Source organism: Lagopus muta, chromosome Z (genome assembly GCF_023343835.1).
Source record: "Lagopus muta isolate bLagMut1 chromosome Z, bLagMut1 primary, whole genome shotgun sequence".
NCBI classification, from domain to species: domain Eukaryota; kingdom Metazoa; phylum Chordata; class Aves; order Galliformes; family Phasianidae; genus Lagopus; species Lagopus muta.
Genome location: NC_064472.1, coordinates 26,084,246 through 26,098,437, shown reverse-complemented (window position 1 = coordinate 26,098,437; position 14,192 = coordinate 26,084,246). Strand labels below are relative to the sequence as shown.

Genomic DNA, 14,192 nt, shown 5'->3' with positions numbered 1-14,192 from the left:
GTAGTTGTTAAATTTGACCTGAATTTGCTGCTTCTACTAATTTACTCTGTTAAGATTCAAGAACAAAAACAACAAAAGAATTGCAAGAAATGATCTTGTATTTCAGTGTAAGCTTTATGTATTTATATGTATATTATGTTTGTTTGCTTGAAAGGCTTAGTCTAAAATAAACCCAATACCAACAGGATCATCATGTGTATTTTCAGAGCTGGCCAAATAGCCAGAAAACTTTGAACAAGCTTAACAAAATCCTGAAAGCTTTTTGTACTGGTCAAAACAGGTCCACCTGAGTCTATTTGTTCCCAAAGTAGAGAAATTCAGAAAAGTGAAAGGGAAGGGATTTCCTTCTTCTAAAACCAGGATATTGGAACATTTCTGCAAACAGAGATATTTGTGGTGCATTGTTAGGCTACCTCAAGAGAACTGTGTTTGCTCTTCCAGCATGCTAACCATTGTTTTCTTTTGTATTGTTTTCTACTTTTTGGCAGGATGGTCCCATTCCCAGCCTGCACTTACTACTACATACAGATTAAAATGCTTTTATGTTTTTGCTTTTTTGCAGAGCCAACTATAAACCTGTTAAGCTCTGCATTGTATGACTTCTGTTATGCAGAGGTATATCTAAAGCCCAAAAATACAGCTGGTGCTGTATGAACACACAAAGGTATACACTTGCCTCTACCTCACATTACAGACATGGAACACAAGTTTAAGATTAAACACATGCATTTTTTTTTTCTCTATGTATTTCTTTCTAACTCTTTTCAAATAAGTATCTGCAATTCTTATTTGATTTCATTTATAAAATACCCTTTTTAGATATAACGTACAATGCTAAAATGAACACCTAGGCTGAATAGGAGACTTAGATAGCAACGGATCTTTATTACATGGAAAAAAAAAAAGTGGATTTGCAGACAGCACTGATTAACTAAAGATTTTGCAGATAATTCTGAAAGACTGAACTTTCACTCAGGTTTCAAAAGGGTCAGTGTTTGCACATTTGAAAGGGTCATCCTGTCTACCTCAATATGCACCTGCTTTAAGAAAGAGCAGCGGCCTGGCTGAAAAAAGGTCTCTCTGTTGATCAGAGAGGTGACTGCTTTAGCCTTGACTCATGAGTTCTAGGTGGGTTGTGTTAAGCAGGTTGAATCCCACCTGGTCTACTTTGGGCTTGACTGTAGTTAAAATTAAGTATGAGGACTCTGAAAGTAATGTCTCCTGTATTGTTATTACGTTGGGCCATGATGTCAGAGGTGGATACTGGTGGTGTGACAGTAGAGATTGAAACTTCCCACCAGTATTCTGTTACATACATGCTGTGTGACAGGTGGCAGCCGTGGGGCGGTTTGATGAGATGATGTCTGACATGGAAGTGCGTATGAAGCAGAGGTGTGGAAATTGTATTCCTCTATGTGGAAAAAATTGCACCCACTGACATTCGTCAATGTTTGTTGGATACTTCTGGAGATCAAACAGAGAATGTGAGCACAGTGAGATGGTGGGTGGTGTGCTTCAGCAAAGGTAACACTGGCAGTGAGGCAGATTTTTACAAGTGTGCCATGCAGGATGTTGTTCACTGCTGGTGAAAATGCATGGCTAATGGTGGTGACTGTGTTGAGAAACAGTGTTTTGTGGCTGGACATTTACTCTATCAAATAGTGTTCTTGTGCTCTTTGTGTCTGTTGTAGTTTCCATGAGAATAAATAGCAGACATTACTTTAGGAGCAACCTATGTAAGTCATCTCAGTTATTTTTCTGTGAAAGGTCCTTGTCAATCAGATTGACTATTCCTCATGTCTTATTTTTCATATTAGAAAGCAGTTGAAAATGCAGTGAGAGCAAGAGGAACAGTAATACTCAGTCTGTGTAAATCCTTAGCTTTGTAGAGGGCTCCTTAAAGGGGACTGCAAACCCAGCTTATCACAGAATTACATAAATGCTTTTTGTAGATGTTGTGCTTTGAAAACTCACCTGTAATGGCTTGGCTTTGAACACATGAACACAAGTGTCTTCCTAGCGTGTAGTTGTTGGCCTCTTGTGTTTTGTGAAGGAAAGTACTTCAACATAGTGATCAAACTTTAAGGAAAGCATTAATACAACAAAACTCTACATGTAACTCATGTTCCGGCTCATTAACAAGAGAAATGTACTGGTAAAGCCAGTTTAGCTGAGCTTCCTACCTCTTGTAAAGTGCTGCAGTGTATTAACTTATCTAGGTTCTTGCTGACATCAAGTGTTGAGGGATCGGTTTTGAGTGGTGCTGTTCATCTGTTTTGTTTTGTTTTGTTTTATAGCTCAGCTGTTTGGAGATACAGCAAATCCTAGAATAGTCCTTGATTGACCTCAAGCTATGTGTCAAAAAAAAAAAAAAAAAAAAAAGCACTTTCTGAAATGTGTGGTGTTTTATTGTTCTATTGTGCCTTCTGCAGAGTGGCAAAAGTAATGAAGGTTCCTGTGTATGAAACACCAACAGGATGGAGATATTTTTCCAATCTCATGGATTCTGGACGTTGCTCACTCTGTGGGGAGGAAAGCTTTGGCACCGGTAAGCAGTACGCAATCAGACATTTCCGGAGACTTTTAATGACATTAATTTTCCTAGGTACATCAAGTCAAAGCCAAAAAATAATAATAATAAAAAATTCAGCAAATTATCTTGTGCTTGAATAAAGGACTGTCAGCTTTTCATATTTTAGGAGTCTGGTAGTAGTTGCCATGTGAAAGATGGCGATCTTCTTGCTGTTCTACAGCCTTCAAAGGCATCTGCCACCATATTCTGACTTGAATGTTATGTGGAAGGATGTCTCCAGTTCCACTGCAATAGTATTTTTTATGGACCGCAATGGCCTTTTGAGGGATTTTGCCTGTATTTGCAAACTATTGTTTTGCAGACTATTGTTTTTCCTAACATGAATCAGTGTACAAAGTGAGGATTGTTATGTCTAATCAAACCTGTTACGTGCATCCCTTTTTTAGAACATTACGAACACTGGAAAGCCAGGCAGTGATAAAGTCAACACTAGAATAAATTCAGCTGAATATCAACACCTGTTCTCCCCTAAGTATTTCTCCCTTATCTGTTGCAAGAACCAAACAACAGAATGCAGAAGATAAATCTGAGCTGCCCTCATTCAGAGCAAACCGGTAGCTTATGCTCTACAAAACTGAACAAATTTGGTATTGTAGAATGAGAAAAACTGAACGCATTTTACAGTGCTTCTTTTTTTCTTTCCTGGATTCTGGAACATAATTTATTTATTCTTTATGCTTTTTATTACTGTGGTTGTGATATGAGTGTTTTTAAATAATTGCATATCAGAATAACTTAACATATTGCATGGTTAATAATACATTGCATATTTTGATGCAAATTCCATGAAGTTTGATTCTGTGTGTGTGTGTAATTCCTTGACTACAGCTTTTCATAGAAAATTATTTATTGTGCAGTGAAATCTGATTAGAAATTTCATATTGCTTTGATTTAGTTAACTCTGGAACTAAGTTACCATTAGCTCAATTAGGCCAGAATGCTGCTTGTTTAAAAATGAGGATATCGTTAAGCCATACACATACCACTTTAATATAGCCGCTCATTAAATCCAAGAATACATTACTTTTCTTTGGATGTCTGTAATAATGAGTAAAGAATGTGTGTTTTGCTTTCTGTTCTGATTGTGAAACACTGTCCCATTACTAGCACCCTGGTTGCCTTGGCTTCACTGCGGTGTCTGCCACAATATGGTACTGCCTTGGATAGGTTTTTTTCTAAGGGTTTTCTGCAAGGTCATAGAATGACAGTTTTAGCTTGGGAAGGGGGACATTTTCAGAAGATCTTGTACCTTTCAGAACATACTGTCATTTGTGCCTAACATTCGTTAGGCTGCATCTCTGTTTGTGAGAGGTCTGAACCAGAGGGGAGGTTTTTGATGCTTTTTCACTACATCGGTTCTTCACTTCTCTCTGGATATTAAAGTTTCTCTTGTGGTTATTTCCATGAAAGTTAGCCCTTGAGACATCAGCATATGTCATTAACACCTAAATTATTTGATAATGAGCAACCCTGTTTTCACTGTCACGCTGTAGGAAGGGAAAAATGTGATTTGTGATTGGATTTAGCCTGTGAGAGTTTGATGGTGAGCTCCCACAGACTGAACTACATCTGGATGCCCTAGCCTACTGAGTGTAGTGTGTCCTACTGCATGAAAAAGACCAAATAACAAATTTCCCTGGCACCTTGAAAAGATATGGCCTGTATCCATGTGCATGCTCAGGTCTTCCTCAGTATCACTTATACTGATCTGCAGATCAGCCATATCAAGAGATCAAGCAAAAAGCTTGGCCTTCTGAAACACTGAAGATGTTGTGATTTGTGTTGACCTTATTTCTTTATTAACCAAAGTAGCAGATGCTTGTTGGAGTGGGGGAAGATGGACTATTAGAGATAAAGGAAGAGCCTGTGGAGTTTGCCTGTTCCTGAAAGTAGGCAACTGTAACTCCTGTCTCCACCTGCCCTAAACTTTTTCCCATTACTTCCATCTTTCTGTAAAGTACTAAACTAATAGTATTATGTACTGTAGCCTCTATTCTGATTTTGCAGCTCTCATCTCCTGACTTCATACCCATCTCTGCATTCCTAGCACTCTCTGTATTCCTGATTTAATCTGATTCTCCTATCCCGTTATTAATTCTTCATATTTCCAGTAAATTCTGTCTCTTGTGAGTTGTAATGGTGCTTGAGCAACATGTTCATGGATGATGTGGAAAGCTATTCTTACAGGAACACAGGACATGTGCATCTTAGTCCACTCTGATCAGCTTCCTAGTACCTAGAGAACTTCATTGGCAGTTCAGAAAGCCACTTGGCCTCTCATTTTTGACAGTGCCATCTGAACAGTAGTATAAACTGTTGAGATTCCAGCCTATTGGCATGCAGACCACTGGGAGCACTGGGCCAGTGTGTAGGTAGTTTTTTGTGTGAATTAATAGTGGCAGAGCCTAGAGGGCAGTTACAATGATATCTAAGGTTTGTTTTTCTCTTTGCCTTAATTTTCTAATCATCTTTCAGTTCTGTGCAGCTGTCTGGAAAAACCACATATGCCAGGATGTTTATTAGTAAAACATAGGCCGGTGTGTAGATGACCAATACTTTAGCAATGTGAGCTGTTTTTAGCAATAAATATTTACCTTATTGTGAACCTTTTGATAATGTCCTAAGAGTTGCATGACCTTCACAAGTTTCTGCCAGTATTGGGCATTTGAGTAAATTTTACATCTCTCATCTCTGTCACAGCTATTTAGGGAACTGAAATGACACATCTTAGTTTTCAGTGCAGAAGTTTTCAAGAAATATACCATATAGCAGATCAGAGCATGAAAATCATTGTTCTGTGCAAGAGAATGGGGATTTACATATCTATGTTCTACTGTCAAACTAACCATGCAGCACGGGAGACTGATTGGTTGTATACTTAGGTAATCCAGCCCAGCTGGAATTTCCAAACAGTACAGAGCCTTAGTTTTATAATATAAGGGATTTTGTACTGGCAAATAAATAAAAGCAAATTTTCTGCTATAAAAGGACAAAAGATTTTGAAAACATCCCTAGTGCTGCGTTTCCCAGACTTGTTTTCTGGCAGCTGATCTTGGAGCTCAACCAGTACTTTAAAATCTTCTTCCATTTTTGTAGTCGTGTGGAGAGCTTGTCAGATGAGGTTAGTGGCTTTCTGGTTCTATGACTAATGCTTAGGACACAGTTCAGAGAAGGGCATCTGCAGCAGCAATTAGTTTCTAAATTTCATCAGCAAAGAATTAATCAGGATTCAGAGGGCAGTGTGGTTGATTTATCTTTCTGCAGTTTAAGCCATCAATCAGTAATTGATGCATCTTTCATAAACTTGCATGCTCCATCTCCAAATTTCCAGATGCCATTAACAACAACTGCTTTCTCCTGCAAGATTATGTGTAAGAAGAACTAGTGGAGAATACAAAGATGGTCTGGTGCTGAAAATAATGAAAGCCTTTAAAGAGCTGTATGGTCTTATCTGTTACAGTAACACAGGACTCCATTTGCCCAAAATATCACCAAGATTCAAATCACTGAAGGATAATTTTGTAAGGCTCAAACTGTGTGCAGACAAAATGTTCTACTGTGAGTTTATATACATGCTTCAGTCTCACATTTGTTTTAAAATTTCATTACAGAGGGCAATATGCTAGACAGAATTGGCTAATTTAGGGAAAAGCAATTACATTTTCCTCTTACATATGATCCTCAAGGCTCACTGTCTATCAAAATTGGAACTCTTCTCAGATAAAGAATAAATGAGACATATAAAAGAAAGCCTGCATGCCCAACAGCTTGACAATATCAGAAAAAAAAAATCATGCAAACATTTTTTCATGATTTTCCTTGTTTCTCAGGCTACTGACTCTCAAGACTACTTCAGTTTAAGCCTGTCTGTGTACTTTCTTGTGAATGGGAATGTGCTCTAACAGTTTTTCCCAGTGTTTACTCTGAGTCTGCCCATAGCAATTAACTGTTGCAGTAGTATAAAATAACTTTTGTTGTTATTATTATATTGAGAAATATATGGCAAACTAACTTAAAAATAAGCTGTCAGAGTACTTGCTGTTATTGTAATTTTCCTTACCAATGGCAAATTAAATACAGTGACATAATTAGAAAAACGTTTGTTGACTCCACTGTTCTTTTCTGTTTTGTCTCCTTACTGGCTGGAATTCATTAATGCTATATATTTTTCAATCAGAAGTACCAATGAGAATTATCCTGAGATTGCTGAGTGCCCTCAGCAAGACAGAATGACTGGTAGTATTACAGTCTCAGGAATTGTGAAGCACCTTTTATTTGATCACTTTGCACAAACTGCCTCTGCAGATTCACAACAACAGATATTAGGTATATGAACTGGAGGAAGATACTGTTAACAGAGCTGGCAGAACTAGCTCCCTGCCTTGTGTTTCTGACATGTGAGCTGGACAGTAAAAGGGAGAGAAGAAGTGAAGACACCTACAAAGATAAAACAAGTGAAAACCAGAGTTCACTAACAGAGTTGCAGTAGTGGATTTTAATTTACTAAAAAGAAATGACAGCAGTAAATTTGCACATATGTGCAAATAGTAGCCCAACTAGTAGATCAGCTGGTAAAATAAGAGGTGGAATAAACAAGTTCTGAGAAATTCCCATTGTCATTTTTCCTTCTAATAAGAATAATGAATCAAGACATTTCTTGGGAACAAGGTTACTGTTATTGTTAGGCTAGTGTTTTTAATCACTGATTTTTTTTAATTCTGAAATGGTTGGGTTGTTTACAGGTTTTTCCATACAGACTTTTGCCTCTGGGTTGCTTTCTTCGTATCCTTTTCTTTCCAGAGGAACAACAATCTTTATGTCATCATGAAGGACACACAAGGACACAACACGCGCCAAAGCTGCTAAATGGATCAGAAGAATGTTACGTGTGTACACTCATCCCTCTTCACAGAGATTTATAAGCTTAAGCCATGCCAAAACAAGGCTCAGAGACCTTTCCAAAAATTCTTATGTCCATGTTTCACTGGACCAGTTTGATCCAGTGAAACATACTCAAACTGTTTGTGAAATCAAAATGCTTATTTTCTTCGGTGCTAAGTTTAGACCTTTGCACACATGTCAAGATGTATTGGCAATTTTGCTGACACTTTGGTGTGCCTTTCACTGTGTGATTTGATGGCTTGCAGTCTGCAGCGTGTTGCACAATGGGAAAGTAAATGATCACTTACTTTGAAACAAGTCACTGGAGTGTTTATCTCTACCGTATCTCCACTTGCTGCTTGTGTCCGTTGAGCAGATTAAGCAATTTAAGCTGTGGGTAATATCAGCAATAGAGATAACTTTTAAGCAGAATTAACTTTTCCTGTGCTAGGAATGAATATCTACAAGAAGAACCACGAAGGTTAAGAAAAAAGGGAATGCATAGCATTCCCAATCTCCTCCATCCTGCCCAGGATCCCCCACCAGCTCCTGTTCCCAAAACAACTCAGCAGAGTCAGGCTGCATTTCCACACCCTTTTGTCCTTCCCAGCAGTCAGGACACTCAGAAAGTCCCCTGCAGCTGTGCTGGCCTAACAGCTTTTCCTGCTGTTACCAGAGGAATGACAAGTGCAGGTGGGAGGTGACAGCCCTCTTCTACATCCTCCTTTTAATGGCAGTGGCAGAAACTGCACTGGCAGCGTTTCTAGGAACAAACTCTTGTCTGTATAAAAGATAGGATCGTGCCATCTGCTTTGCATATGAGCAAAGCTGATTTTGTTATCTGTAGACCAGACTGTTGGTATTTCTGCAGAAGGGATCCTTCAGTTGATCTACTGTGTTATTGTGAAGAGAGAGTAGAAAAGGTGAGGATCAGATTATCTGAAGGGCTGAGTTCCTGTTTGGGGACATTTGTTTTCTTTTTTTTTTTTGATCTAAAGCTATTTGCAAAGCTCCAAGGCTCATAAGTAACCCTGCCCTTTTTTCTTGTGATCAAGCAGCACTACATGCTTTGATAGCATCTGGAGGCTCTGAACCAGGGAACAAAGTAAGCTCTTGGAGTTTTTATAGCAGCTGCTAGGGGATCAGGCTATAGCTCTAGGCACTGTATTAGTAGACTGTCCTTGTTGGGAACAGTTCACAGACTGCAGGTCAAGGCAGATCAAAATTGGCAGAAAGACAGTATTCTCAGTATCATGACAGCTACTTTGCAAACATGAAGGAACATCGCTGTGTGTCTCAGTTCTTAAATCCATTTGAGCTATTCAGTGTCCTAGTTTTCTACAGAGCCCAACTCATAGACTCAAGCATAATCTCCATATATCCTTTTTTTCTTGTGCTTCCTAGAAACATTTTTCCCCTTTACAGCTTTTTTGTAATCATTTTTATGCAGTTCTGGTATTGTGCTGAATTAGTAATTTACACATAGTTAATTCTGTCGTAATTTTTTTTAAATGTTAGATTCAGGAGGAATGGGAGTCTATACCTCTGGGGCTGAATGAAAGCCAAGGAGCCTAAGCTACAGGCAGAGCTGTGAAAATCCCAGGTCGATGGGCACTTAGCAAATTTGTGTGAATAGCAGCTGCTACCTTGACTTGCTGCTCTCTGTCAAAAAGATGGACTGAAAGTCAAAGGCAGCAGTGGTAACTGAAGGATGGATGTCAAGAGTTAACCCCAGAAATCACAGTTGCTCCAGGCATATCTTACTGTTTTCCTTATGTCTTTAATTTTCTCTTGACAATTTTTCACAAGATTAACAGCTTCAATTTATATAACAAAAACCAGATCCTTTGCCAGTAGGAAAACACAGCCATTTTTGACAAATGTGTGTACAGAACTTGCAGGCTATTATATAAAACTACTGCAAAGCAGACTTGGTGCAGCAGAATTTTTATATTTGATGATGGAGAATATATCATGCAACAGATTTTGAAACAAAAACCTTTCTGATTTCTCTGAGAATTTTCTGCTGAGTAATTTCTAGAGACACAGTCAAACTATTGATCAGTAATTCACGAGGGGAAAAAAAAAAATTGTGATTTAATGTACCTTGTACCCAGGTTTTCTACAGTGTAAGAACAGAAAATGATAACTAAATGCAACTAAAAAACTTGAATCAAATCTGGTGTTTTACATATCAAGGTTCTTGAGTCTATTACTTGAAGTAGTCATCTTCCAGTATCTGCTAAGTCCAGCATTCTGGATCTTGCTTTCTATTGATTTTCGGAAATGTTCACCTAGATTAGGTGCAGATTGCCACAGAAACTTGCTGTAAATTATCCAAAAGGAGGGGGTGCTTGCTGACATGGCCAAGACCTTTCCTATGTAATACTCTTTGGTTACGAAATGATAATTTTATTGAAACTTTTTGCTTTTTGACACATTACTGTTTTGACAGACAGAGTTTACTTTCATGGAAATGTTATCTGGTCAAGATAAGTGATATGGCTACAGCAAAGCAGCTCATTACTCCAAGTTTCCTTTTGGTTTTGTATGTGGAAACTGGCAGTTCAAGTCCATGTTATTTGAATTCAAATAGTAGACTTGAATTTGTGTCTCCTGTATCCTTGAATGTGTCCTAAATCCCATGGGATTTTCAAAAATTATTCTTAGTTTCTTTTGTATTAATTTGTCATAAATATGAAACTAGGAAGGAATTTAGATCTGAGCATTCAAACGTTTTTATCTCTGAAAACTAAGGAGGAAGTCAGGGAAAAAAGTTTTCTTTTCTGCTTTTTTTTTTCCTCCAGAAGCTATTTATCTTTTTTTTTTTCTTTTTTTTCGTATATATATATATATATATATTTATTTGACCTGATGTCAGGTTATAAATATTCTGGAAATTCTGGAAGGGAGATGCTCTTGAACTTGACTTGCATAACACAGAACACTGGCCAGGAGTCTGGGTGTCTTGCCCAGTTTGGGGAGACAGTACCAGAAGTGTGGAAATAACCTGTATGTATAATGATTAATGATTATAATGACTATAATGATTATAATGATTATAATGATTATAATGATTATAATGATACTGCTACCACTTCAATCCAAGTACTCATGTATATTTTTTATTTAATGTTAGGAGTATAGACTTTGTCATATGTAAAAGTAAATTCTGGTTATCAATCTGGGAGCTACCATAGTTATGGAAACTGGTACCTTCCTGCTTACTGTTATGTGATGTACAAGTTAAGTGAGACATTTGCCCAGCCTCCTCAGCTTGTTTTCTTGTACACAGTGGTATCAAATAATGTGCTTTACATATCTCTCTTTAGGGTCTGATCACCTTCGAGAGAAAGACGGACTATGGGCTGTTCTAGTTTGGCTTTCAATCCTAGCAGCTCGAAAGCAGAGCGTAGAAGAAATTGTCAGGGATCACTGGGCAAAGTTTGGTCGACACTACTACTGCAGGTGAGAAAAATGAAGAAAAGGTACAGAAACTTATGCAGTCAGTGGGTCAGTTCTGCTGCAAACAAGGCTTGATTACCTGCACTCAGCTACATTTAGATGTGTGTTTCATATGTCCATGTAATGAAAATCTGCTACAGATTGCCACTGTAATGGGCAGTTTTTTATCAGTTGAGCAAGCAGACTGTATTCATTGAAGGAGCTGTGCATATATGTCACTTCCAGTATGTTAGATGTGGAATCTCTGGGTGCAGTTGGTTACATGGTGTTGAAAGATGTCAAAATCTCAGCAAGTGTACTCATGAACTTCTTTCTCCATGCTTCTTCATGAAAATGCTTTTGTGAAAACTGATTTTATGCTTACTTTGAACTCAAGTGAACTCCTCTGAAGATTCATACATTTACTTGTTTTTATTAATGTCTCAGAAGGGTGAATTCTAATTGGCGTTCACATAACACAGATCTTACCTTAGCCTCTCTCTCTCTCTCTCTCTCTCTCTCTCTCTCTCTCTTTGTTTCAGAATAGATTTAATTCAGATGAGTAAGTATAATCATGGAGGAGCACAGCTGTTCCTCAAAACTTGCAGCAAAGTTTCTTCTATTTTATTTTCTTCAGAGCACTGCACTGATTGTGTCCTTGATTTCAGAATGCTGTCTATGCTGGGTTTAGTCTTCAGAAGAGGAGGCTCAGGGGGGACCTTACTGCTCTATACAACTAACTACTGAAAGGAGGTTGTGGTGAGATGGGAGACAGCCTCATCTCCTGCGTAACTAGTGATAGGATTGGCCTCAAGTTGCTCCAGGGAAACTTCAGGTTGGATATTAGGAAAAACGTTTCTGGAAGAGTGGGCAGGCATTGGAACGGGCTGCCAATGGAGATGTCACTGTCGCTGTCCTGTAGGTGTTCAAGAAGTGCTTACATGTTGCACTAATGGACACGGTCTAGTGGGGAAATACAGGTGGTGGGTGAATGTTTGGACAGATGATCTTAGAGGTCTTTTCCAACCTTAGTAATTCTATAGTTCTATAGTGATTTTATGATGTTTTCTGTGCTACTTAAGATACAATGTATACTCCAAATTGTTTCTATTGCCTCAAGAATTAGTTGGCCAGAATAGAACTGTGGTGTATATATGAGGGGCAGATTGCATAGGACTGCGTGCATATACTGGTTTAATTTGCAATCAGTACTTCAGTAGTCTACTGTCAATTTTTTGAAGTAAGCAACAAATTGCTAATTGTGTGTATATTGAGAACTGAGAAAAAAGAATTGTCTTCTAAGCTGTGGTGGGCTTACTTTTTATTTCTACTTTTTTATATGCATGCAAGGTTTGATTATGAAGCATTGGAACCCAGAACAGCGTATTTCATAATGAGAGACCTGGAAGCTTTGATCACTGACAAGTCATTCAGCCACCAGCAGTTTGCTGTGGGCAGCAGTATCTACAGTGTGGAACGAACAGACAGCTTTGAGTACATAGATCCTGTGGATGGCACTGTGACCAAAAGACAGGTATGGCTGTGGTGGTAAAGTAGCAAAATTTCGCAGCTTTCAACATATCTCTTAAAACATTTCTGGCATTCAGCTGAAAGCCTTACCATTATTTATAGACATTTTTTTAATTTGCACTGATAGATACCGCATTTCCTACTTAAGATTTTCTCAGACTGGATAAGATAATCCACCTCTGGTTCAGCTTGCACTTGCTGTGCATAAATGGAGACTGTAGTGTTATAGAGAAGGTAGGCAGAGATGGGGTCCCTGCTGCCAGCAAAGCAGATACAGAGAGACCCACTTCCTGAGAAATGCAAGGTGTCTTGTAGAAAGGCAGCGTTTGCTTTTTCTATTTTCTGTCTGAAACCTACAATTGCTATACATCGCATAAAAAGGTCAAATTTTCTTGGTTTTGTTATTCACATAATTAAGGCATGTTATTCCCTTGTTGCCAACAGCATGCAGAAGACTTAAGCAGATTGTTCCATATCGGGGCATGTTTGGCTTCTCTAGCCAAAATAACTGCTCTGTGTTCCTTTTGGGCAGACTATGTCAATATTAAGATCTTTTAGCTATCAAGTTCTGCAACTCAAATTGAGCCTTTTATGTTCCATGACAAACACAAAAGCAGACATGTACTTTTGCCTGGTGTAGGTGTATATCAAAACATTTTGAATATGAGCTGTGACTCATATTTAAATGTATTCTGATTTTATGCTGCTTATTCTTGTTGTCTTTGTTTGTGAAGTTTGTAAACTGCTTGACCTGATCAGACTCTATCAAGTGGTATTATGAGCCATTAAAACAATTGTCACTCCATTCTGTGCAGTATCTTTGTAGTTTCCATTCATCACTGCATCCAGATGATACAAGCAACCCACTTGGCACTGAATTACTGTCCTTGTACATATTGCTGCTGAAACAAGGTACAAGGATATTGTCATATCCAAATCCACTGGAAAATTACAGGCATAGCAGGCTTGTGACTCTTGTCCTTAAAAAAAAAAGTAAACTTTTAGTGTACTTTCCCTTTCTTTTCATCCAAAGCTGTTTCCTAAATTGGAGTACAACTGCTTATCACGTCACCATGTAATACAGAGAAGCACGACTTACTCTGTTTTTAAATGGACTTTGAAATGGAGAGCATGTCTTTTCATAGGCAAAAGCACTCATTTGGTGAGAATACAATTCAATCTGTTTGTTTTCTGACAAGCTTACATTCCTGGCTCTGTGTGTTTGCAGCCTTGGTGGAATTCGCCAAGCATAATAAAATAAGAAATGACATTAATCCGTGGAAATAAGCAACAGTTCACTGCTGCCATTTTCCTCATGTATTATGCTTTTTGTGCAAATGCAGGTGCCTCTTTGTGACTGTCATGAGTTTCATGTAGATTTTCCAGCTAGGTTGTCCGGAACCTTTTATTCCTCAGTGGAAAGTGGATAGAAATTTGTACTCAATGTATCTGAACTGCTTCTACTGAACTACAACTAAATCAATGTTAATAAACTGCAGAAAACAAACACAATAACAAAATAGATATATAGCAGTACAAGCAGGCTGTACTCTTAATTTATTCTGAAACAAACACATAAATATTGTTTATCATCAGTAGTAAGATATAAAGTCCAGTAATAAGATATAAAGTTAAATGAAACATGTTGCTGTTCCTGAAAATTGTGCTGGTATATTTCTGCTGATAATTGTGCTGAAAATAGCCCATAACATACTGAACAAGTTACCAACTAAAATGTTGGACT

General features: G+C 38.1%; 1 protein-coding gene across 1 annotated transcript in view; it reads left to right on the top strand.

Moving 5' to 3' along the window:
• Window positions 1–14,192, top strand: part of PGM5 (phosphoglucomutase 5) — a 69,713-nt gene that overhangs the window by 39,032 nt on the left and 16,489 nt on the right. The window contains exons 7-9 of the mRNA XM_048930966.1: window positions 2,433–2,548; window positions 10,807–10,942; window positions 12,269–12,452. Of these exons, the coding sequence (XP_048786923.1) occupies window positions 2,433–2,548; window positions 10,807–10,942; window positions 12,269–12,452 (436 nt within the window). The remainder of the gene's footprint in view (window positions 1–2,432; window positions 2,549–10,806; window positions 10,943–12,268; window positions 12,453–14,192) is intronic.